Source organism: Tachypleus tridentatus, chromosome 13, assembly GCF_004210375.1.
Source record: "Tachypleus tridentatus isolate NWPU-2018 chromosome 13, ASM421037v1, whole genome shotgun sequence".
In the NCBI taxonomy this organism is placed as follows: Eukaryota; Metazoa; Arthropoda; class Merostomata; order Xiphosura; family Limulidae; genus Tachypleus; species Tachypleus tridentatus.
The window spans coordinates 170,024,005-170,051,339 of record NC_134837.1 but is presented as its reverse complement, the minus strand read 5'-3'; the positions used below and the strand labels follow the sequence as shown (position 1 = coordinate 170,051,339).

The 27,335-nt window shown below is 34.0% G+C and overlaps 1 protein-coding gene across 1 annotated transcript in view; it reads left to right on the top strand.

Annotated features, from left to right (window-relative positions):
* The first annotated feature begins 487 nt into the window (after positions 1 to 487).
* Positions 488 to 27,335, top strand: part of LOC143238866 (TWiK family of potassium channels protein 7-like) — a 112,054-nt gene continuing 85,206 nt past the window's right edge. The window contains exon 1 of the mRNA XM_076479458.1: positions 488 to 2,029. Coding sequence (XP_076335573.1) covers positions 1,579 to 2,029 — 451 coding nt within the window. The 5' untranslated portion in view covers positions 488 to 1,578. The remainder of the gene's footprint in view (positions 2,030 to 27,335) is intronic.

Sequence of the window (27,335 nt, the reverse complement as noted above, 5' to 3'; positions counted from 1 at the left end):
TTAATGGTGTGTTGTGTTAACTTAAAGTGTAGTTGTCGCTTAATATTAATCTTACATTAAAACAAACTGACCGCTTCTCTGTAGCCACCAGCATGCCATTAAAAGTACTTGAGTTTGAGACGTAAGATGGGTAAAAATTCTCTTTTCAAAGTGAAATTTGAAATACTGAAGAATAAGCAAGAAAAATAATTTTAATAATAAATTGGCAAACAACACCTTACGACCATCACAAAGTTGGTTGTCCTTGGAGAACATACTACATGTTTCGACAAGTATGTACTATTTTGTTCCCTTAAAATAAATCGCTTTATCATGATTATAAGTTGTTTGTTAATTTATTATTAGAGTAGCATAAGATGCTTTAAAACAAGTAAATTTTGGCTTTCCTCGAAAAGTAATATGAAAACAAAGAGAACAAGAAATAACTGTTCTTGTCGATATTAACCTCAGAGATACCTTATCATTCCTGGATTTTAGCTAGTTGTAAACGTTAAAACATACTTTTCAAATATAAAACGTAAAGCTAACGATATTGGGTTCACACTCTACTTAAAAATATTACATTCGTAAATATTGGTCTACTTGGATTAATACTGGTAGAATTTTAGAATTTTAATAACAAAAAGGTGAAATAATCAAATTGACTAAAGCTAGCAGAGAGTACACTTAACTCACATCTTTCTAACTCTTTCATTTTTCCTATCGTAGTATGTAAATGACTATATTCAATATTTAATTTACCTCTATTACGATAAACACATATGGCGACGTTTAACTTTAATTCAGTTTGCTTTTGTTAGCGACCATCAGCGCCTCTCGACAGATGCCCAAAAGGGGGCGCTGTTGAGCAAATAAATTTTCTTTTATCCCTCTATACATTCGCACACTTACGAAGGGAGCAGAAAGGCTTTGCCAGTCAATTGGAAGGAGAGTGGAAGGCAATACACTGAAGGCTTTTGTGGTAGCTTTGTAGGCAGGTCAACGTAAGAAAATATTAATGCCTTCCTTACGTGATCACCTGCATTTGATATTAATCGCTTAGTTTATCTTGCAACGTTGTGAGGGTATTAAATAAACACAAACTTGGTTATCTGCTAGTTGTATACATGCTTATTCAAAATCAGCTCAAACCCTCTTTCTCAAAATAAGACCTTTCAATGTATCTCTCGGTAAACTAAAAGCTTTCGAAGACGAACTTTGAAGACACATAAAAGCCCGTTCTGGTTTTAGAATAAATTAATAAGAACATAAGAAGTTTCTCTGTGAACATTTAAAAGTTCAGTCTTAGGTTATTGGTATCACTACATTTTTTTCTATTATTCTTTATGAATATGGAAGCTCTGGAACTATTACGTGAAGCTGGTTTTTACTGAATACCTGAATAACACAGGACTTCTTTTCTTTCGCTAAATGCTCTGCTTGATTCAGTACTTTAGCTGAAAAATTCTTCTGTGTTACGATACATAGCCATAAGCTCAATTTGATTTAACCAGATCAGCTTAGGAGACACTGAGCCGAGCCTGGCTGCCTGCAAGGGTTGGCCCGGCTCGGCCACTGGTCACTCGGTGGCAGTCGACTATGGCTCTAGAGCGAAAACGTTCCACCAAGCGCAGTGGTTCCCGCTACGCCGCCAAGAAACGTCCCCCAGTCAACAAATGCAAGACGTGCTGCCGCAAGTTCACGGCTTTCATGTTCTCTCATGTTGGGTTGTGTGGACTAGTCGTCGGCTACAGTATCATGGGCGCTTTTGCTTTCCGGGCACTGGAGGCTCCTTACGAAGAAGTAAAAGCGGGAGAGGTGACAGATATGAGACAGAAGACAGTCAGGCGGCTGTGGGACATCACTTACGACCTGAATGTGCTCTACAAAGACAACTGGACTCTGCTTGTAGCTGCAGAAATTAAACGGTTTCAGTCAGATTTAATAGCGGCCGTTAAAGACGGATACGACGGGAAGGAGTTAGGAGCGGCCCAACAATGGTCCTTCTCCGGAGCGTTTCTCTATTCTCTCACCGTCATCACCACAATAGGTAAGGCGTCGTTTTATTTGTGTTAATAAAGCACGAGTAGCTTGGTGCCTTTATATGATGCTAAAGGAAATACGTGCGCACAAACCAAAACAAAATAAAAACAATAACTCACACATTCTTTAGAGTCTGTGAAAACCAAACAGCTGAGCACTAATAGTGGTAGAGACTGTGTGACACAAACTAGCATGAAGCTATCATACTGGAATATATATATATAAAGCAAATACTTGAATATTAGTTCTGACATAAACTACCGTGAAATAATATCATACTTCTATTAAACATCTTTTTTGTTTTGTTTTTGTAGAATGAAATTCCTTCCGTAACGGACTTGCCGTTATCACCTAGCCAGCCAATGGTTAATTATCTCTGTATAGTTTGTGTCAAATTTGTCACATAAGCATGCTTTTGTTATTTTAACTTTTTTATTTAATATAATTAAAGTTATGAAAAGTTAGCAATATTATTGTAGCTCCACAATAACGGTAACTTTAAATGAATCATAAATATATGTCACTTTAGGGTTTCTTAAAATCACAGTTATTTTATTTTTATGCCGGACGTAAATTAATACCTTGAAATTGATTCTAAAATACCTTAATTTCGAAGAAAGCATAAATATTCGACGTGTAAAAAATATATTTGGAGCATATTTTAGAAGAGAAATCATCATTAAAAAATATAAAAATAAGCATATACGTGATGGCTCGAGTAAGTTAAGTATCTTATTTCCCAAGTAAAGATTTGCCAGGGAACACTAAACAAGTTTAAAGTTACGGTATGGAACGGAAGACAGTTAATAAAAGATAAACACAATGTCGAACAACATTACGAGCACGTCAGATTTCAGTTTTAAGCTTGTTTTAAAACTTTTAAGCTTCTTTAAAAACTTTATAGGCAGCAATATAAAATATTCTTCTTCTGAATTCTAGTCATATATTTATTTCCGGATAATCATAACAATATTCAGAGTATTGTAGATCCAGGAATGAGCACTTCATTTAAATTGATTCAAATGATTTAAATTAATAATAAATTTGCCTATAATATCTTCGTGTCTATAAAAATAAACTCGTATGACATGCACGTTCTCTGTTGGCTTCCTTTTATTTCTTTCCTTGTTTTTTATCTGTATTTTCTGTTTACTCATGGACAGTTGCTTCACAGACATCAAGTAATTTATCTTCAGATATAAAATGGTTACCGGGACGAAACGTTGCTACTTGCCATGTTACTGGGGTAGATTAATGTATAGTTAGGAAATCATGATATATTTCTAAACTTGCTTGAGAGATACAGTGAGCACTGCTTATTACATCTCACTTAACGTAATTGATATTTCACGTAGGAAGACCTGATATCGGCTTACGAACTAGTACTATACAGCTTTTTATTTGTAAGCAAGTACCAAAATTCATTCTAAATTTCACTATCGGTACGGGATATTCTTTGACGCAAAAATTGTTAGAAATTTATCAAATATAAAATTCCTTAAAATATTCTATAGAATAATTTCACTATTAAGGTTGATTGTTAAATAACGGTACATAATATTATCGTAAACCAGAAATTATCTCAATCGTGAATTGATTCTATAGAATATTTTAAGAAATTTTACTTTCTATATTTGTGATTTTTGCTTAGTATAATTGATAACAGTTACTTACCAATACAAATAGATAGTTTTTTATTATCTAGAAAATATTTATAATCATCTAACGTGTGGATTATTTGCGAGAAGTTTCTTTTATGTACACTAAATAGTAATAAAAGAAAAACGGTGGGATGTAGAGAACGTATTAAAATTTCTTAAAACAAAAGATAAAACGCAGGTTATGTCATTAAGAAACAAAATATAAAACCAGGGTTTTGTTACAGTTTTCATTAAAGTAGCTATGTAAAATTAAAAACTGGTCAAAAACTGATTTATTAAGCAAAATTGTTAAAAATAAAATACATGCTAAGGTTTTTACAATATATTTGTACTGGCTGTGCCATATTCTAGTGTAAGTTCATGGTTCAGCTGTACTATTTTCTTCATTTAGTCATAAAATTATTTAGGAAGTTTGAAAGCCACACACATTTAAATCACTCTTGATTTTATAAAATATCATGTATATATATATATTGTTACGTATTATAATTCATCTCGGACGAATTTCTGATTTGTTATGTTATGTACGTCACGTATTACGATTTCGAATAACCGGAAATTTTGATTTAAATGTAGTAGTTAACTGAATGTCGACATGAATGAAATATATAATATTTGCCAACGAGATTGACACACACAATTTTCTTTCTTAACACAAATATATTTTAACGTACAAACAATAATAATAATAATAATATCTAAATTTCACTATCGGTACGGGATATTCTTTGACGCAAAAATTGTTAGAAATTTATCAAATATAAAATTCCTTAAAATATTCTATAGAATAATTTCACTATTAAGGTTGATTGTTAAATAACGGTACATAATATTATCGTAAACCAGAAATTATCTCAATCGTGAATTGATTCTATAGAATATTTTAAGAAATTTTACTTTCTATATTTGTAATAATTATTATTATTATTATAATGACGTTTATTATAAATGATAATGTATGCAAAAGTTTTACAACTTACAAACAACACTGAGTTTTTTATCTCGTCTGGAACTGAATATTTTATCGATGGTTCACGACGAACGAGTAATTCTAGGTTAGTATCGGCACAGTTCACTTAATGGGTAAGCTATCTTTCGCTGCTCACACTAGAGTTTTTTTCCGTTAAAGTTATGCGATGTCTTCGTAGAAATACTAACGTTGAAAGTTAATTCTCGAAAGTTGAACGGTTTGTAATATTCGAAATCTATAAACGTTTTAAGTCAAGTATGTGCACTTTCCTGATTAATAAATGTTAATCACAATTATAGCTTCCGAGGCATATAGCACTATAGCTGACCAACAATATTACTCTATCTCCCCGCGTTCCGTTGGTTGGTTACCTTTTAGAAACTTGACAGAAGATTTTCTAGAAATTTCAGCTAAGGCAACAATACTGATATTTTACACACGCAAAGAAAAAAATCACAAATCTTTTCCTACTTTTATTCACTGTGTGGTCTATTCAAGATATACCTAAAATATCAGTATTATATTGTCAATATGTACTGCCTTTCAAGTGTTATATTATGTCTGTTTTTTCTTCTAAAAAACAACCTGAAAGTTAACAGATAATTTGCGGATTGCATCTTGTGATAATGTAGTTAAGTTAGAAGCACTGTAGGGAAATTTAAGGAAAAAACAAATGGTTTCGTTGATGATTGTATGTTATTTACTGATGTAACAATAATTTATAGAAAATGGTCTAGTTTCTAAATTGTAGTTTTATGATTACTTCTTGATTATTGCATTCGTATTTTCTAAACGAATTTGAAAGTTCGAGAAATTTGTTTCTGGGTATTGTACATTTAAACGTCGATAAAGATATTCAAATACAGCCCTGCTGTATATTCATGGGAAATCTTACTGTATATTTTGCTAGAAGATTGCCAATTTGTAGACTTTAAATAAAAGAAGATACTGTGTTCGTATTGAGGAATAATTTATCAGCAGGTTTGTTTTCTAATGGTTTGCATCGAATTTGTGTACTAAGATGGAATTTTCAAATTTAGGAAAACACAACAATTTGGTTTAGAATGTAAACAACTCGTAAAGGCATAGATATATTGTAATTAGTTATTTATTTCAGCCATCTACCAATAAGGACAAAAAATTATGATTTATATGATTAAGAATCAATTAATAAACATCTGCTGTAATTAAAATACGAGAATCTATATAAAGTAAGTCCCTGGGTTTCTTTTAGATGGGGAGTTATAGGTTTCATTCAATCGTTAAATAACATCATTACATGACTCTTATGTATATATTTTTCACTGGTTCTTAACTCATTCCGATGTGTTTGTATGTGTGTTTTTCTTATAGTAAAACCACATCGCGCATTCCGCTGTTCTGCTGTATACACCGAAGGGAATCGAGCCCCTGATTTTAGAGTTGTAATTCCAGAGACTTACCGCTGTCCCAGTGGTGTACAACGCACTCGAAATAAACGCAAATGATACATATTGGTTTTTGTACTAAAATATTTCTATAAGCAGTTAATGTTGGTATCCTTATGATAAGTTATATGGTGTAGGCTTACATTATTAATTTAATATTATGAATTCATGACGTCAGAAAAAAGAAGGTTCAAGGCAATTTGATACAAAGTGAATAAAAAGTACAATAATTCGAGCGCTTAGGAAGAGTGAACTTTTCGAAAGCGCTCTGGTTGTAGGGTTTTTATTACTTAATATTATGAATAATATTATGAAAAACAGTTGATTCGATTATATTGTAATTGATTATAATTATAAAGCCTGTTCACGATGTTAGAAGAATACGTATGTTCAAGAAATCAATTGAACATAAAGATATAATACTTTATTGGGTTATAGGGTATCGTATTTTTGTATTACAAAGTTTGTGATATCATTAGAAGTTAAAGTTATATATTTTTCCTAGAATAAAAGTACGACACAATTTGTTTAATGTATTTAATTATAAGTTTGCTTACCAGCTTTACATTTTTCATAGTTATTAATTCATTGTTTTTAAGTTTCTGTATATTTATAAATCCATATCATTATGTAAATAGCGTCAGCCAATGCTTATTATAAAACTCTTTGCATTTTTATTTACTTAAATCTTCGTAAAGAAAACAATGGCAAGAAACGAAGATAAATCTGCCGAATTTGCTCATGCTTAAGCAATTTGTGAAGATAAGACTGGCTTACAGATAATCTAGAAAGATCGATCTTGAGTGATAAACTATTCTCTAAGTGTGAACTCATGGCGACTTACATTTGTCACATATGTATGATTCAGTTTGATGTTCCTGAGACAGAACTTTGATTCCTGTTAATTAACATCACAAACACATATAAGTGTACCATATAAAAATTGAGTACTTTGTATTCAAAAGATTTTGAGGCCTCACTGCATCGCTTACAGCCTGTGCCACTGCGTCCAGTCATGCTCTATTAGATTACCGCGCATCTTGCCAATAGTCCGGCAACGTAACTTCATTGCAAAATGCTCTGTCACAAGGTAATAAAATCTTCTCTCTATGTTTTTAAGCAATTTATGGTTCCATTTCAACAGTGAAATCTCAGATAGATCCATAGTCGACTTAAATGTGGGTCTTTGTATCGCATAGCATAGATATATGCTTCATTATCTAATTGCGCTTGAACTATATAATAAAGCGACAGCTCTACTGATATATTGTGATAGACGCTAGTGTATGTTACTTGTGTCGCTTTTCTTGATTATTTTGCGTAGTGTTGCTTGAGTCTGTGTTTAAAGCTGATCTTTCTTGTTTTATCACGTTTTACGTTACTCTAACTTTTCTAACCATGACTGGCTTATGATGTCTTTTTTTAGATGGTCCCTGTTGGTCCACATTCGTTTTCAATGCTACTAAATACGAAAAATATACCCGTCTTATAAATTTTAAATCCTCGATGTGAACCTGTCTCTTTGATCTGAGAGTATGGATATTTTACGTATGACAAAAACTATTTGTAACATACACTTTCCATAAGCGATCTGTTTTTGTTGGTATTCATCTCCTTACGAAAAACAGAGAATTTCAAAGTGTACTTCTCACGCATACCATTTCATTTTTAAATAGGTTGCTGTCGTTAAGTATATTACTAAACTGCATATTCGAAATTGCTTTAGTAAAACTTACTCAATATTTGTAAAATACGTATATCGAAATCTCTTTCCGTTAGAATACCTAGGTGAATGCAACTCATGAAAATGAAATAAACCTAAATGTCAGTATTTTTTACTTTTTGAATGTTATTTCTGACACAGATAACACGTTAATCGATAAACGTTTATGCTAAAATTCCTATAAAATAAAAACAAAGTTAATGAATGGATAACCTTCTCAAAGGATGTTTATATAGCTCAACTTAGCCTAAATTATTCTAATCTTGAAGCAATTCTGATGCTTTTGTATGAGAAGAGTGTTTTCGAGGATATAATATCTTACAAATGGTTAATTCTGTTTGTTCTTTACTCTCTGTTTGTTTTGAATTTTGCGCAAAGCTACACGAGGACTATCTGTGCTAGCCTTCCCTAATTTAACAGTGTAAGACTAGAAGGAAGACAGCTAGTCATCATCACCCACTGCCAACTCTTGAGCTACTCTTTTACCAATGAATAGTGGGATTGACTGTCACATTATAACGCCCCCACGACTGAAAGGGTAAGCATGTTTGGTGTGACGAGGATTCGAACCCGCGACCCTCAGATTACGAGTAGAGTGCTTTAACCACCTGACTTATCAAAGTCATTTTAACAAAATGGACGAGTTTACACATCTTACATGACTTTGGCGTCTATAGGTAGTATCTTTTATAAAGTTCGATTTCCAATAAATGCAGTTTTGTTTCAGAACGTGTCCGATATATGATCCAGTATAGTAGGATAAGGTTTCATATAATGTGTTGTTCTTTTGGAACAATTGTGATATCTGTCACAAAATAATGTAGTTCTTTCCTTTACCATTATTTCTCAGTCGCTATTGGTGGAAAACACTAGCATGAATAAAATTTATTTTGTTGTATTTCCACAGGTATGAAGTTGTATAAAAACTTTTGTTACCTAGGCATTTTTAAGATTATTGAACAACACTCTTTGTTGCTTTTCACTTGAAATCGATATTTGTAAATGACGATTTTAGTATCGCATTTTATCAAATGTTAACGAATTTTCTTTCAGTTGTTGAATTTCGCGCAAAGCTACACGAGGGATATCTGCGCTAGCCATCCTTACTTTTACAGTGTTAAACTACAAGGAATGCAACTAGCAACAAATTCCCCTGCGAGATATTGGGCTACTCGTATTAGACTGGTTTGGTTTGTTTTGAATTTCGCGCAAAGCTACTCGAGGGCTATCTGCGCTAGCCGTCCGTAATTTTGCAGTGTAAGACTAGAGGGAAGGCAGTTAGTCATCACCATCCACCGCCAACTCTTGAGCTACTCTTTTATCAACGAATAGTCGGATCAACCGTCACAATTTAATGCCCCCACGGCTGGAAAGGCGAGAATGCATGATGTGAAGGGGACGTATTAGATTGAATCGTGGTATTTAAAAATCACTTGTATATAGCACCCATGGCACCAAAGTGCGGAGTGCAATTGCTTTTGATTGCAACTAAGTAACAATCATAGAACCTTAGGCTCACAGACCGGCATGCTAAAAGAAAAACACACATGCGTTTAGCTACATGAATACGATACTGGTAGTAATGTTGAATGTCGAAGTTCAAGACTAACATATCTGCATAACTATTCAAAACTATAGTCAGGTAAGAACTACATAACTAACCAACACTATGACAATGTAAAAAAACTGCACAATCAGTCAACACAGTGACCAGGAAACTATTCGCTAAACAATCAAACTAAGAATAAGAAAGGACTGTAAAATAAATCAAACAATATCTACTATGAATAACAAAGGACTGTAAAATAAATCAAATAATATCTACTACGAACAAGAAAGGACTGTAAAATAAATCAAACAATATCTACTACGAATAAGAAAGGACTGTAAAATACATCAAACAATATCTACTATGAATAACAAAGGACTGTTAAATAAATCAAACAATATCTACTACGAACAAGAAAGGACTGTAAAATAAATCAAACAATATTTACTACGAATAAGAAAGGACTGTAAAATACATCAAACAATATCTACTATGAATAAGAAAGGACTATGTAAGAAATAAAACAATATCTACTAGGAATAAGAAAGGACTGTATAAAATTCAAACAATATCTACTATGAACAGGAAAAGGAGTGTATAAACAACCAAACAGTCTCTAATATAACCAGGTAAGGACTACATAACTAACCAGCACTATGTCTGTGTAAGAACTATATAACTAACCAGCACTATGTCTGTGTAATAACTATATAACCAGCTAACACTATCCTCAGGAAGGGACTTCATAAACAGTATCCAATATAACGAGGTAAGGCCTGTATAATTTGTCAATATTAACATCATTATCAACTGTACATTGTATAATTAATGACATACTGGAGCTTCAGGACAATAAAACCGATGCACATGAGAACCATTTGCGATTATATGATCGAACAACTACTTGACCAAATGACTAATATATACTGACCAATATTAAATACATTAAGCTATACTCATAGGAAAATAAACACTGTAATAGAAAGGATACTCTAAGAGGTAAATAGGTATAGATGCCCGGACACTGTATGTTTACTTAATGCTCTAAGAAAATATAAACTGTAAACGACTTGCTGTAGCATCATATTTTTCAAGTCAAAGCTGCGTTTGTTCTCTATCCTGCCCGAAATAAGGGGCGTTATAATGTGACGGTCAATCACACTATTCGTTGGTAAAAGAGTAGCCCAAGAGTTGGTGGTGGGTGGTGGTAACTAGCTGCCTTCTCTCTACTCTTACAGCAGTAAATTAGGGACGGCTAGTGCAGATAACCCTCGAGTAGCTTTACGCGAAATTCAAAAAACAAAGAAACAATATACTTACGAAGAAGGTGATAAAAATTTAACAATGATACATTGGTTGACTTCATTAATCGTATACAAATAGCACTTCACAAACCTGTGAATTATTTAGCAACATTAATGTTTTTGTTTAAAAATAAGCACAAAACTACACAAAGGGTTCCAACGGCGTGAACCTGCAGACATAACACAGTGCTTCTGGGAGGATATTTAGCAATAATAGTATTTCGTAGAATGTCTTACAATATCTACAATAATCCTCACAAGTCTAATAGAAAAAAAAGACTTTTAAATCGTTCTGTGTTTGATTCGTACGGATTATGGAAAAACTTTCATGAATTATTTTATAGAAGCACAAAACTACCTCAAAATTCCGATATCATTCGAAGAATCGATCCTTCTCTATAATATATATATATTTATTTGAGAAGTGGTACACCATGCCTCATCAAAACTTGATAGAATTACGAATTTATTTAAAAGTATTTGTATACGTAATGTAAATTATTCTGCATTTTCAACTTCACTACAATTTTTTCTTAGTGTTACTATATATCAATTTTCTATCATAGCAAGCTATCTACTTGGAGCGAAACTCAAAATCAACTTGGAAACGAATACAACTAAATACACATATTTATATTACCTTCTGATTTATAAAGATTAGAATGAATTATTTCATCAGATGAATACTCTCTTTGTTAGCGAAAGTTTCGGTCGTAAATCCAATAATATCTCCAGACTTTCGGCCAGCTTAAGAAATTTACTTAGTTATCAATACATCTATTAAGGTAACATTGTGAAACATTTATAAGTATAATAATAATAAATTAAAATTACTAAAATTAGTTGTATTAAACATTCTAGATAATAATACTGTTAATGAAATCTATCTATCTTTATATATAATAGTACTGTCTGTTGTATGTCCAAGTAACTACTTCGAAAGATGTAGATGGATTTCCACCAAAATCTGTATTAATTCTTACTTCGGACATGCGAAGCTACATATAAATTTACACTTTTGCATTTTGTGTTTTGCTGTTTTATAGGCGTCTTTTGTTATTACTTCACTTTCTATTGATTAATTTTTACTACATTTGGTACGAAGGTTTTGTGTCCATGCGAAGGTACACGCACATTTGCGGTATCGTATTTTGTGTTTTGCAACTTTTATGGACGCTTTTGCAACTTTATATATAATTACATATAAAATAATCAACTTTCATATCCTAAGATAACCTTTCAATAATCATGAATTTACATAACTTGGGTCCAGAGGACAGGTACTTCAGGTTGTTAACAATGAGAAAATAAGAGTGGATATGTAACTGTTGGCTGCTAAGTACTGTTGTATATTTAAAGTTTGTTGGAAAACGTAACATCGGCATCACCAAGTATAAGCTGAACTTTTAACAATCCTTCCTTTACACATCTGTTGTACATTGTATAAAAATTACGTTTTTATCATTATTTTTATCAAAAGTGTGTCAATCAAATATATACATTTTAAATGGAACACAGCTGTAGTTTCTTTGGTGGGGATATTGCGGTAATTATTTAAAGTAACTTTATTTGACAGATAATTCTTTTTATTAATTTTAGAAACTCCGAAATTATTGTTTATTTATTCATATTTCTGTTTTTATCTATTTTTAAACAATAATAAAAATGTGTAAAGATAATAAGATATTATTATAATATCTTATTATAATAAGATAACTAGAAACACATTACGATAATAGTATCGCTCAACAAGTGATGGCTCCTAAGAATTTCAGAATTCAATGACTCTTTTTTTGTGGATCTTTCATTAAAGTTTATAATATATGGAATACTATTTTGAATGCATTATGACTATTCACATGATTTGGCTTTGTAAAGGTTTTACCACACAGTAATACCGTCCCTCTACATCGAATATTTATATGTTTCATGATCGTTACTACAGATAATACGTAATAATAACTCTTTTGACGAGATCCAGTGTTGTGAGTTTGCGTAATGACATTGTTTTGAGTCTCTATATTTGTATGCTACAATATTTCGTCATCTTAAAATTCTTATAATGCTTTCTCTGCTTACTTGATATATATTTTCGTTAAGCTCACAATCCTGATTCTTAAATAAATCTAAACGTTAGAGTTGTGTTATTTTCGTAAATTTGAATGTATTTCGTAGTTTCTTTTTACCTACAGTGTTGTTACGAGCAAATTGTTGTTGTTATACGAAAAGCTACAAACTTCGCTGCCCGTTCTATGTCCTCACTTACGGCGAATCAAATTCAGGATTTTATCATTATAAGTCTCACACTTAACCACTGAGCTACCGGGAGACACCACCAGGCACACGTTTCAAATTATTTTGTAAAATTATACTCTTTTTTCCCCTTAATTACTCCAAAAGGCATAGCTTACGTGTTATTTCCGTTTCATAATTTTTCATACTTGTTCCCCTCTTTAATCTTCCTACGCACAGATGTTTACTTTAGTGAAACTTCCCAAAATAAGGCTTTCTTTTTTTTTCTTACTTATACGCAGTACAACAATAATTACTTCTTTAAAAGTTTCATTTTAAACTCAAGAAAACTAACTTAATATTAACATTTTTTCTCTTGTTCAAGGCAACTTCGAACATTTTTACTGTGAAATAAATTATGGTTATATCTTCATCCTTTTGACACTTTTTTTAAAACAAATAATTGTGTTATTATTCATGAAAAATGTTGCTTTTTTTGCAAAGTTAATGCAACTAAGGTATTTTTAAATTTTTCATTATAACAGTTCATTTGCATTTTTTTATGTTTCTTTTGCTAAAGCATCAAAATGGAACTTGAACATTTCTGTCTATATTATGGTCTAGCTAAGTCACCTGGTGCCAGGCAAATAAATTCTGTCATGTTTCTCTTAAATGAAAATATTAATGTTAAAACATATTGTGATGTATTTTCAATAAAAAAATCTCAACTGGTTTCCTGATGGGTTGATTGTTGGTTGGTTGGTTTGGTGTTTTATGGTACAAAGCAGCTAGGCTATCTGCGCCAAACATCGGGTAAAAAGTTAAAATTAAAATAAATTTAGTAAAACTCATAAAAGGAAATTAAGGTAAAACAAAACAAAGTTATAAAAGCATAAAACCAAAGTTTACATCTAATCTACAGCGGTAAGAGAAAAACTACATTAATACAAGTTGTAAAGGACTTTCTGTAGCATAATTGTAATTATCATAACTCGCCAGGAAGACTAACAGGTAAGTTCAAAAAGACCATCAGTCACCTGAAGTTGGCCTTTCCAGTCCTGGTTCTGAATTATTTGACGTTATGTCCATTTTCAAAAAGGAAAGTAATAAAATTTTTAAAAGACTTGCAGCAAAATTTTAATTATAACTCGCCAGAATGACTAACGCGTAGTTCAAACAGCAGCGTTAGTCACCTAAACTTGGCCTTTTTAGTCCTGGTTTCGAGTTATTTGACGTTATGGCCATTTTCTAATTTCAAATCGAAGTAGATGGACTTTGGTTTTTAAAAGAAAATCACATTAAAAAGGTTTAATGTATAAATTAAGAAAACAAACAGCATTAAAAAGATTTATGGCCTTTAAAAAACTAAAAACATTTCAAAGGTGAACGGTGTCACTATCATCAATAACATTGTCTAATGTTATGGACAAACCTTGGGACAGAACATGTCTAAAATTGTGCCGTTGTTGACAGTCATAACGATAGCAAGACAGTAACATGTGGCTTATTGTGATCTGAGTGTTACATAGACAATTCATTGGTGCATAGTTCCAAAAAAAAGAAAACGATGAGTTAAAAAACTGTGACCAATGCTTAGTCTAGTTAGAACAACTTCCTCTTCTGATCCTTACGGAAGCAAGACAGCCAAAGTCAAATATAGGGTTTCATTTGGAAAAGCTTGTTTTCACGTTGCTCACTCTAAGTCGACTGCCAACTGGCACGGAGCCGAGCTTTGAATACAGTACCATAGTCCATGTACGGAACAGGCACAGCGGTGATAGTGCCAGAACAGATAGATTTAGCTGCGGTATTGGCGAACTCGTTCCCGCGAATACCAAAGCGGCCCAGTATCCAGAAAAACTGGATAGAAGTAGATGTTAAAGAGAAATGGGCCAGTCGGTTTTAAATATCGGCGAGAACATGGTGCGAACTAACGTGAAGCGATTCCAGGGCCAAGGAGAACTAAGAGAGTCAGTATAAATAGTGCACTTTGAGTACTGTTTAGCTTCTATGTGATCCAGGGCAAGCGAAATGGCATATAGTTCAACAGAGAACACAGAAGCTGTAGAGTGGATTCTGTGCCCAATCACCGAATCACAACAAACCACAGCAGAGCCCACACAGTCATCTGATTTTGGACCATCTGTATCAATGAGAATGGAAGGATGGTTCAAAAGATGTTCAGCAAATAATAGACAGTATTTCTAATTGGGAGTATCTGCTTTTCTCAGATGAATTAAAGATAGAAAGCATTTGAGGGCTGTAAGTAGCCATGCTGGGATGGGCTGACCAATGGATACAGCAATGGTATCCAAGGACAGATCCAATTCATCCAACTGCGCCTGGATACGAAGGCCAAAAGGAGCAATGGCAGATCGTCTGTTCTGAAAAAGTATGGCCCACCAAGGAAGGAGAACATAACTCTTGGTTGGATGCTATGATAAGGAACAAAGTTTTGAAGCCTATAGCAAAGACAGTTGCAAAAGCGGAGGTGCAAAGAAGGTTCATGAGGCTCTATGCATAAGCTCTGAACTGGGGAAGCGCGGAAAGCTCTAGTGCAGAGACGAAGTCCTTGATGATAAATGGGTCCAACATTTTTAAGGTCGAGGTCTTGGCAGAGCCATATACCAGTGATCCATAGCCAAGTTTCGATCGAATAAGAGCACGATATATCTTTAGAATAGAACATCGATCCGCTCCCCAAGTGATGGAAGAGAGAACACGGAGGATGTTCAGTGCTCTTATACATTTGACCCATAGCTGCTTGATGTGTGGTATAAAGGCCAGCTTAGGGTCAAAGATAAATCCAAGGAACTTTGTCTCTGAGACCACAGGTAGCACAACTTCACTGATACGAAAACCAGAATCGGGGTGAACACACCGTTGGCGGCAAAAGTGCATGCAAACGATTTTAGAGAGAAAAAGTTAAAGCTGTGTGCTGTGGTCCACTTCAGTAAACGATTGAGGGAAGTCTGTAGCTGCCGCCCAATATATTTCATGTTCAACCACTGACATGAGATGTGAAAGTCGTCGACATAGAGTACGTTTGTAACAGTAAGATGGAGTTGTTCATTAATGGCATTAATCTTTATACTGAAAAGTGTGACACTCAAAACACAGCTGTGAGAACTCCAAGTTCCTGTAGAAAAGAACGGGAAAGTGTCGAACCCACACCAACATGGAATCTCCTGTCCATTAATAATTTTCAATAAAAATAGGCAAATGGCTACGCAACTCATATATATGGAAGTCTCGCAAAATGCTCTACCTCCATTTTATATTTTAAGCCTTCTCAGTGTCAAAGAATATTGATACAAGATGTTGTCGTTTGAGAAAGGCTTCTCTGATTGACGTTTCAAGTCAAATCAGGTGGACCACGGTGGAGTGCTGTCATCGGAACTCACATTGGGTGGGCGAGAGGAGGTTGTTTGATTCGAGGAACCAAACAAGACGAGCATTAACCATCCTCTCTAAGGTCTTACAGAGACAACTCGTCAAAACAATTGGACCGTAGTTTGAAGAAATCTTAGGATCCTACCCAAGCTTAGAGAAAGGTAGGACAATAGCCTATCACCAGGCATCGGGAAAAACATTTTCTTGCTAGATCCGGTTAAAAACAATCAGAAGAATAGCAAGAGAAGTAGGAGATAGATGGCGCAGCATTTCATAGTGTACATCATCAGGTCCAACCGACGTAATACCAGACCGATGAAGGGCCAGTTTGAGTTCCACCAGTTAAAGGGACGATTATAGTCATTGAGACAATCAGCTCGAAACGAAAGAGGTGATTACTCTGCCGGAGTCTTGATGGCTAAGAAGGTGGAAGAAGAAGCAGAAGTACTAGATACCCGGCAAAAGCTTTCACCTAGAGTATCGGTGATGCTCTGGGTATCAGTTACTTCCTGGCCATCAGACAGCAAGATCGAGAGGGGGAAAGAGTGATATTGCTCACTGATCTTTCATATCTTGTCCCAAATGACTTTGGAACTGGTGGTAGAAGATATGCTGATTGTGAACTTAATCCAAGATTCCTTCTGGGTTTGATGTTTTACCCACCGAGCATGTGCACGGGCCTGCTGGAAATCAATGCGGTGCGAGAGTGTGGGATACCTACGAAAAGTATCCTATGACAGTTTTAAGCCTTTCGTGCCATGTGGCATATAGGATTCCACCACGGACGAGGAAATCGTGGAAAACGTGTCGAGGTTTTAGGAATACATTGAGCAGCTACTTGTATAATACAGTCAGCTACTGCTGCCACACAGTCGTCTATTGATGGCATACAGACGATGACAGGATCAAGTTCTGCGAGAGCAGTGAAAGTGGGCCAGTTTGCTTGATCCAGCTTCCACCGGGACACGCGTGTCGGACTTTTTATTATTTTGCTGTGTGATCGGTTGTGGCCTAATTGTGAGCGTGCTTGTGATGAGAATTTAAGGTCTCATTGTCACGTTCTGTTTTCCCTGAAATGCTCGCCGTATTTTATAACACGGGAGATACGCTATAAGAGTAACCATCAAATCCCACGATTCATATTTGGAAATCGTGCTGTTGACTAGCTGCTTTCCCTCTAGACTGATATTTCCAAATTAAAAAAGCTATGTGCAGATAGTATTTATGTAGCTTTGTGTTTTATTAAAAAACAATGTTTTCAATGGATAAACAAAAACGCCATATCAATAGCGCTTGTTAATAATTTTAACTTTCGCTAAGTTTGTATATAGTTTTTATGACTTACTTAATGAGAAGTTTCATCTTTTGCTCATAAAATTCCAATAATTTATGCATATTTTCACGAGTTTTTTAGACTTTTCAAAATGGCTTATACGTTGTCAAAATAATTCAGTAGTATTTTATTTAACACCTACAAACGTACGTGGTTGAAAACAAGTCCCCTTACGTCTGACATATGGAAGCTGATTGTGAAAAGCTAGAGAAAAGGCGGTAAGTCATCACCACCCATCACCAACAGTTGAGATACTTTTTTACCAATGAATAGTGAAATTGACTGTCACACTATATCGCTGCCACAGCTAAAAGGGTGAGCATGTTTGGTGGGCCACCCAGTGGCTCAGCGGTATGTCTGCGGACTTACAATGCTAAAAACCGGGTTTCGATACCCGTGGTGGGCAGAGCACAAATAGCCCATTGTGTAGCTTTGTACTTAATTCAAAACAACAACAACAATGTTTGGTGGAACGAGGATTCGAACCTGCGACTCTCAGATTGCGAGTCGAGTGCCCCTAACCACCTGGTTTCAGGTAGTAAGTGTTGTCGTCAATGAGTTCGAATTTGATAAAAAACAAAAAATGTTGTTATTTTAATTCTGTTTACATTTATTTTTATCGTTGATTATTTGGTGGTTCACACGTTTCCTATATTCGACTTCCTTTAAACTTCAAGTGATTGAGCTTTAATGCAACTAGGTAGAACTTTGCAATAATTCTGTACGGCATTGTATTTTATTTCTTTGGTATTTTTCGAAGAATAAATGAATAAATAAATAGTGGTCATGTTAAAGAGATGCAACATTTAGAAGTTCATTTCCTGTCGTGTGTTAACGTGTATGGATGATAACTAATTAAAACTCTATGGACATAGTTAAACCTTCCTAAATGAAACACAAGAAAAACCAGAAGCAGTTATTCACGCACTATTAATTACTGATTTAAATTTGGAACGCACTTAGCAGACGCAGTGTTGTCTTGACAGTAATTATATTTCTCAACAACTAGATGAGGCCAGATATGAACAGAGTCTGGTCTTTATTGCATGAATAATGGTAAAATATAGCAAAGGATGAAATAACCATCAGACATTAATAAATTAAAAAGCTGAAAAACAGTAAATGTGAAAGCTGTACAAAAAACTCAAAGAAAACCAATATTTTACACCTACGTAACTACTTATATATTTATAACATTTATGTTTTATATATTATTTATGTCCATCTCTTCTCCCCACGTATATTTATTCATGAAGGAGATATCTTGTAAGAACTGTTCACAATAAAGGATTAAAATAAGGAAATATTTAAACGTATTACAAAATAATACAGGGTTAGTTAACTTGCAGAAGTACGAGGTCTGTTCAAAAAATACGCGGACTGACGTCATAAAAAAAGTACTTTATTTAGAAGTTACAGGTCTGGGACCCCTTCAAAGTACTCTTTTCCCCAACGCACACACTTATCCCAACGGTGTTTCCACTTGTTGAAACAGTCCTGGTACGCTTCTTTTGTAATGTCCTCCAGCTCCTTCGTCACATTTGCCTTAATCTCAGGAATCGTCTCAAATCTTCTTCCTTTCAAGGGTCTTTTGAGTTTGGGGAACAAGAAACAATCGCAAGGAGCAAGGTCAGGTGAGTAGGGGGTGTGTGGAAGAACAGTGATCGAGTATTTGGCCAAAAACTCACGAGTTCTGAGGGCTGAATTCCGCAGCAACGCGGTGCATCTTCAATTTTTCGGTCAAAATCTCGTAACAAGATCCAACTGATATCCCACACTTTTCAGCAAGCTCCCTGACAGTCAGACGTCGATTTGCTCGCACCAGGGTGTTGATTTTGTCGACGTGTGGGTCGTCAGTTGATGTGGAAGGACGCTCATCATCTTCAATGGACTGTCGACCATCTTTAAAACGTTCATGCCACTTGAAACATGTCGTACGCTTCATAGCAACATCACCTTAAGCCGTGTTAAGCATAGCAAAAGTTTCAGTCGCAGATTTTCCAAGTTTAACACAAAATTTCACAGCAAGTCGTTGCTCCTTCACGTCATCCATTCTGAAATCCGCCAAACGAAAAAATCGCACTTCACTTAAAACCGCGTAGCTAATACACAAATGAAGATATCTGCAATCGGGAAATGGCATCGTAATCAGCTGATCTGTGCGAACCTAGCGACACCAAGCGGATTCCCCTGGAACCAACTGAAGCCGCGCAATTCAAACAGTCCGCGTATTTTTTGAACAGCCCTCGTATTTAAACGTATTGCAAAATAATACAGGATTAGTTAACAAATTAATAAATAACTGTTGTGACAATATATCCAGTTGTTAAAGGTTAAATCCATTTTAAACAGGTAAAGAGGGAGACCCTGAATGCTTGTTGCTACAAAGTTTATTGCTTCGTAGCGGGAAAAGTTTTTTTAATTTTTCATTGCACGTACAAAGCTGTTTTCTCGAACAACTGCATCATACAAAAGAGTTTAGATGTTATAACTAATGGTAAGTTTTTATTAAAATTAATGAGAAGGTAAAATGCTATAAGCTTCCGTCTATTTCTCTTTGGGCTCGGCATGGCCTGGTGGTTAGGGTGTTTGTCTTCTAATCTGACGATCGTGGGTTTGAATCACCGTCACACCAAACATACTGGCTCTTTCAGCCATGGGGGCGTTATAACATAATGGTCAATCCCACTATTCGTCTGGAAAAGAGTAGACTAAGAGTTGACGGTGGGCGGTGATGATCAGCTACCTTTCCTCTAGATTTAGACTGCTAAATTAGGGATAACTAGCACAGATGTCCCTTGTGTAGCTTTGCGCAGAAATTCAAAACAAATAAACAATTTCTTTTGCATAAAAATTATCACGGAATAATGCTACAAATATGAATATTATAATTTGTCGTGAGCTACAAGAGTACCTTACTTTACAGTTACTCTCTCACGTCTCTATATTTTCTTATACACTAATGTTTAATTATATTAATATATGCTACATTAATAGTTATTTAATAATTCTTGTTTTACTAATCATAGAAAAAATAAGATTTATTTCTATTTTTGTATACTTTTACTTATTATTGAAATTTAACTTTCTGCTCGTTACATAGCGTTTGGTATGTGACATTTAAGACATTTTAGGTTTCTCTAGCATACAAATATGGCTTCTCAGACTACGTATCTAAACACAAGTTTTGATCCTACACTATGTCTGATGTTCTACATGTGTTTGTTGTGCTTGCTAGAGGTAACTAAAATTTACAACCGAAAAGATGTGATCTATTACTTATAACAACTAAGAACTTTAGTAAAATATCCTACCTAGAGATATCCGTAATTATTTTTTGTAATGTTTGGTACGAGTAAAGTCGTAATTATTACTGTAGATTCTTATTTCATTTTAAGATATTAATAACGTCTGTTTAATGCTAATTCTTAAGTAAGGTGACGTCTGTTTCATGTTCGTCTGTAGTCTGTGATCCTTGTACGTTATATGGTTTCCATGGCAACTGTCTTAGCGCTCTGTGTTTCTCTTAAGTTTCTTCCCATACAGTACTATTTCTATCTGTAGTTTTTATAGTAAATAAAAAAGTATTAAAAATTTATATTACTAAGGGTTATCTTACATAAGATATAGCCAATTATAGTATTTTCATGTGAAATCCTAATCAGTCGCATTGAACAAGTATGAAACTGGCTAAAAGTTTTGACGTTTTGAGGATAGAAGTCGTCTTGTATAAAATGACTTTGTGCCCGAAACAACCTAAATAAAATATTCAACTGAAAGTTCTTGTACAAAGCTTTAATAACACTGTGCACAGTAGGTTATTATATAAACTTAAAATAACTGAAACAAAACTCTCTACATGTTTCAGTGAAACATGTTCCTCCATCTTCAGAAAACAAGGAAGAGAAAGAAAAAAAAGTTTCATTTAAATACACTGTAAGTGTGCACGTGCAATTTTCATTATCTACTCTGACACCATTTACAAAATTAGCCTACAGAAATTTACTTCCGTCGTATTTGACTGATATATAAAACACATGATAATCGTTTCTAACATACTTTCTAGTACAATCAAAGAGACACGGAAATATTTTAATGATATTACTTCAATATATTATTCTAAGAATATATGAGTGAAAACAAAAATGAATATATAATAACACACCAATCATACTACATCTCAATATTCTGTACCGACAGCCCTTGGTTCTCTTTGGTTAGTTTTGAATTTCACGGAAAGCTACACGAGGGCTATCTGCGCTAGCCGTCCCTAATTTAGCAGTGTAAGACTAGAGAGAAGACAGCTAGTCATCACTACCCACCGCCAACTTTTGGGCTATTCTTTTACCAAAGAATAATGGGATTGACCGACACATTATAACTTCCCCACGGCTGAAAGGGGGAGCATGTTTAGTGTGACGGGCATTTGAACCCACGACCCTCAGCTTACGAGTCGTGTGACTTAACCATCTCGCCATGATGGCCCCCTATCCTCTGGTGGGACAGTAGTAAGTTTATGGACTTACAATACTAAAATCCAGCGTTCGATTCCCAGCGGTCGACAAATGCAATAGCACAATGTAGACTTTCTATAAAGTAAACAAAATAATGGCTAAGGCGCTATTCATGTCACCAAGTTTAATGAACAACAACTATTTTTGTATGAAATGCTTTAAGTCATTGAATCATAATCGTTATCAATTTTCTTTAAGTAATTTACATATCAAAATTATGGTAAAGATTAACAACGCAGTTAATTAACAAATTAACTTGTATTAAAATAACTAATTGTTTATTATTGTTGTTTTATGTGAATTAAATTTAGTATCATTGAAAGGAACTAATCTTATGCAAATAACACTGAATTTTGCGAAACGAACGATATTTGTCGAACAAAAATGTATTACATAATTTGGAAAATATATATATATATAAAAAACACTTCAAAAATATTTTATTAAAGCAAGAAAATGCAATACATGCTAAAAGCAATTTTGAAGAGGCTGAAAACACTGTTTTCAAGAGAAAATGACAAATTGCACGTGGTTCTGATTTACGGTTTAAGTGAATAATGCATTTCAAGGATAGAGATTCTTGATTTCTATTTTGCCATTAATAAAAGTGTGCTTACAATGCGTGAATGGTCTGTTTGGTAAACGTGATGCATTATGCGTTAACTTAGTTAACACTCCAATCTCTGTAAAAGATACCACATTTCTCTTCAAAAACAACAGAGCTATATGAAATTTCTTTTGTTTCGCGATTCCAGTTGTTCGACCTGGCAACCTGCCTACCACAGAAATAACTGTCCGTTTGTATGCTTGTCTCACAAGCAGGGACTTAACACTCTGTGTTGTTTCCATGTAAAAGTGATACGAATTTTCCGAGAGTAGACACTGTCACCTAGGATTTGAGCTTGTTTTACTTTTTTTTTTCACAGAGATAAGTTTCAACTTTGCAATTATACATATGAAGAAAAAAGAACAGAAAGGGTTTTTGGGTAATTTTTGTGTTTTTATCACGCCATCCATAGACCATTTATTATATTACTTTAGTGATTACTGGATTATCTTTCATGTTATATGTTACCTTGAGCAGTATTACTCGTTTTGATAATAGATTATGTGGTCTGAGGAACATTTTGGACTTCTCGATTCCAATGTATAGGAACGAATAACCATTAGTCAGCTACTCCATACACTTTGTATTAATGTGATTACGTTGTTACTAATCGCTTTGTTTAGTTTTGATTCCTGATATTCCCACTTAAATACACGTTGGTTAGCTACACTAAATCAAATACATATATAATAGATGTAAAACAAATTATTACAGTCCTCATTAGTCAAGGATATATGACTGTGCTATTTTCAAGTCATTTATACAACAAAAGACACTTTGTATCGATCGTTGTTCCCCTATATAATTCATTAAGCAATTCGCATGTCAGATTTTTAAACTTTGAGTAAAACTTGTTTCGCATTTTGTGTATATGAAATAAAGTATGATACATCGTACATGTTACTGAGAGATATGCGACGAATATTTCATCGAAAAATGAACAATGAAATGTACAAATATATGTATACGTTAATATGTACATATAATAGTCCAATAAAAGTTAATTGAAGTTCGACAGTATTGAAAATTTATGCAGAATCCTTTAAAGTATCGTTAAATATTAAATTTTTTCTCAAATTTTATGTTTGGCTGTAAAAAAATTAAAACCTAAAATTCTATCCAACAAACAGAGACAACAGTAAATAGAGTTAATGATTTACAAACATGACGAAGTACTTGTGGCGTAACAACATGTTGGAAATCGTCCATCTGAGATGGCAAAAATAGACTGAAATGTACCTCAACCATGTTAGAGCTCCAATGCTCTAGCATCTTCCTTAAGTTTAGACTGTCTGGAAGAGACAGTGGTTTATGAGAAACCCCTTTCATACTGGTAGTTTGAATTTGCTTGTAGAATATTTTTCTTGTTGGCCAGTGTTATTTTTTTATATTTGTTTTTGAATTTCATACAAAGCTACTCGAGGGCTACCTGCGCTAGTCGTCCCTAATATAGCAGTGTAATGCTAGAAGGAAGGCAGCTAGTTATAACCACCTACCGCCAATTCTTGGGCTACTCTTTTACCAGCGAAGAGTAAGATTGACCGTTACATTATAACGCCCCCACGGCTGAAAGGGTGAGCATATTTGGTGCGACTGGGATTAGAAAACATGACCTTCAGCTTACAAGTCGAGTACCTCAAACACCTGGCCATGCCGAGCATTTGTTCGTCAGACCACATTATTAAAGACTTATGTATAAATGTACACCACTTTATTTTTCTCTCTGTAGTTTGCTTGTTTTACGCCTTATTTTGCTTTAGTTTCCGAATTTCTTGGAAATTCATGAAAAACATCTATGACATACCACAATTTCTTTCTTGTAAAAATACGTAGTTTTAAAACTTACAAAGCTAGAAAGATATACCACATTTGTTTGCAAGTGGAAATTACGTTCTGTACTGCTCTAGGATTGTTAAGCCTAACAACCTGTGTTGCATTACTGGTAAGATCCTGCATGTAAAATTTAAATAGATTATTTGATTTTTCAATAAAGGGAAAATCGTATCTCGGGGAAAAATAATGTGGATCTGATAGACATTTTGATGGCTTATTTACATGCATTAACAGTTAGTTTTAATTTTCTAGTGAATGAAATGTTATGGGTGTAAGCAAAACATTACCATTTTAAGAGGTTAAGACACATTAACGTGTCTCTCAAGGCTAAATTAACAAGCTGTAGAACAAACACTGTGATATTAATAGGATTGATACTTCAGCGATTTTCCACTTTCTGTGGCTAGGATTTTGGTAATTCAGACTATTGCATATTTTCAGTGGATGTGCTTTCTCGCTTCACATACCAAATTTCAAGGCAATCTATTAAGAAATACACGAGATATAAATTCTTCGTACATAAATTACGGCAATTTTATTTCATAGAAAACATATTTAATTTTTATTGGTTTTTAAAGGATCTGGTGTATTAATGGATCTTTATATCCTACATTTATGTGTCACATATGGTTTAAGCATAAGACATACATGCAAAGTTATTCAACAAAATCCGCCTAAATTTGACAAAAAGTTTTGTGTAAGCCCAAGCAAAAGGTCACGTGATCTATTGGTCTGAAATTTTTACTATGACCTCATCCTAGAGTAAAATGGACGTTTTCAGTTTTTTATCATTTGGATTAAAAACGGATGAATTAGAGCAGTAAACATATTGGGTAGAACATGTGCACCATTGTTTAGGCCAAGCAAAGTAAATTATGAGTTTCTGGCTCAAGTTTTAAAAAAAAAAAAGAGTTTATATGGTTGGACAGTTATTATTCATTGGCAATTTTGAAGCACAGGTTTGCTAAATTTCATGAAATTCTTCATATGGTTGCACATGCAGGTGATGACAAGAAACTGTTAATGTAGATTCCATGGCATCACTATAAAGTGTTTCAGAGGGGAAACCACCACTATATAGTTTAAAGAATCTGGTTGTTCTGTAAAGTATTTGTCTGTTCAGAATAAAAGGATTGCGATCTTAAAGTAATGTTGATTACTATCGACTGCTGCTACTTGATGTGGTTTGTTGGTGTTTTGACAGAAAGTCACGTTATATAATCTATCTGACTTAGCTTGAACAAAAACAAAGAAACAAACAAAGCGGCCTGTCTGATTAATGAATAAATATTTACTGTAAAAGTATTATAAATGCTATAACTGTAGCTACCAGTTTGGCCGCCAATTTTAATTTCATTCGTTCATATTGCACGCTCAATTCTATTTTGGCTACACCTTTTTCACACTTAAGATGTATCTGATTAGATGTTAATTTTCACTATTCCAACGTTATTGTATTATTGCTCTGTCACTCTTGAGTTACTGTCTTCACTGACTTCATTCCCAATAATTCCGTTTTCCTGATTTTTTGCTGGCTCCAATTCCTCTATTGCTCACCTTCTCTGCTGCAAGAATTCGTTCTTCGTTTTCAATTCACAATGCTGCTTTATCTCTGTTGTTACTGTACAAGTCATCGTATTTAAGGATATTATAGTATAAAGTAATAATTCAATTATTAAGTTTGTTCTGGAGAAGTATCTTTTTTCTAATTGCTTTTGTAAGCATTAGTAGTAGGTCTGAATCTCACACAAAAACTCTAAATAACTGCTAATCTTTCACAACACGTTAAAGGTCCAGTAATGATATCTGATCTCCATAAAACTTCTCTACTCTTAAACTTGTTTCTAGCTTTTTTCTAAGTATAATCACTCAAAACAATCTGTGGATTCATGTTGTAAATACACTCATTGATTTCCACGATTATGTCTATGATTTCTCTTTGCTCAGTTTTTTTTAAATCCCGATCTATGTATACTTTATGCCAAACCCATAAACTGTCAGTCGGACACATTTAAAAGTAATATTATCATTTGGTGGAAAATATAACAATTAAACAGTGCTCTTTGGTTAAGGGCAAAGATAACCCTGCATATCATCTTCACAATGCTGTCTCATCTGTTTAAAACCTTAGTAGAGTCTCAAATAGCCTTTGATGAACTACCTAATTGGTTGCATCATTCGCAGCTAATACTTTGATCTGATATTCTAAAAATACACATGTATCGTTTTGATTAGTTTGGCATTTTTTACGATTTGTTAAGTACCTTTCATTCATTATACAGAACTCTTTGTAAATACAGGTTTTTTTTCTATATAACCATAGATACCCTAATTTTCTGTTAAAAGAATCGTAGTTTACAGTTCGAATCGTAGTCGCACCAAACATGCTCGCCTTTTCAACCAGGAAGGTGTTATAATGTGACGTCAATACCACTATTCATTAGCAAAGAGTAGCCCAAGAGTTGGTGGTGGTTGGTGATAACTAAATGCCTTCCCTCTAGTCTTACACTGCTAAATTAGGGAAGGCTAGCGCAGATAGCCCTTGTGTAGCTTTGCGCGAAATTTAGAAACAAACCAAAAGTTCATAGTTAATACATTCCCTTTCTTATAATTAATCACAGTTCATAGTAATAAAAGTAGCAAATTGATATAACGTTCGTTAACTATGAACTGTGATTAGTTATCTCACTACCTATCTTGTATTCTAAGCTTCCAAAATATGTGAAAAACATAAGAAATGATATAGAAATTTCCGAGGCAAAACATA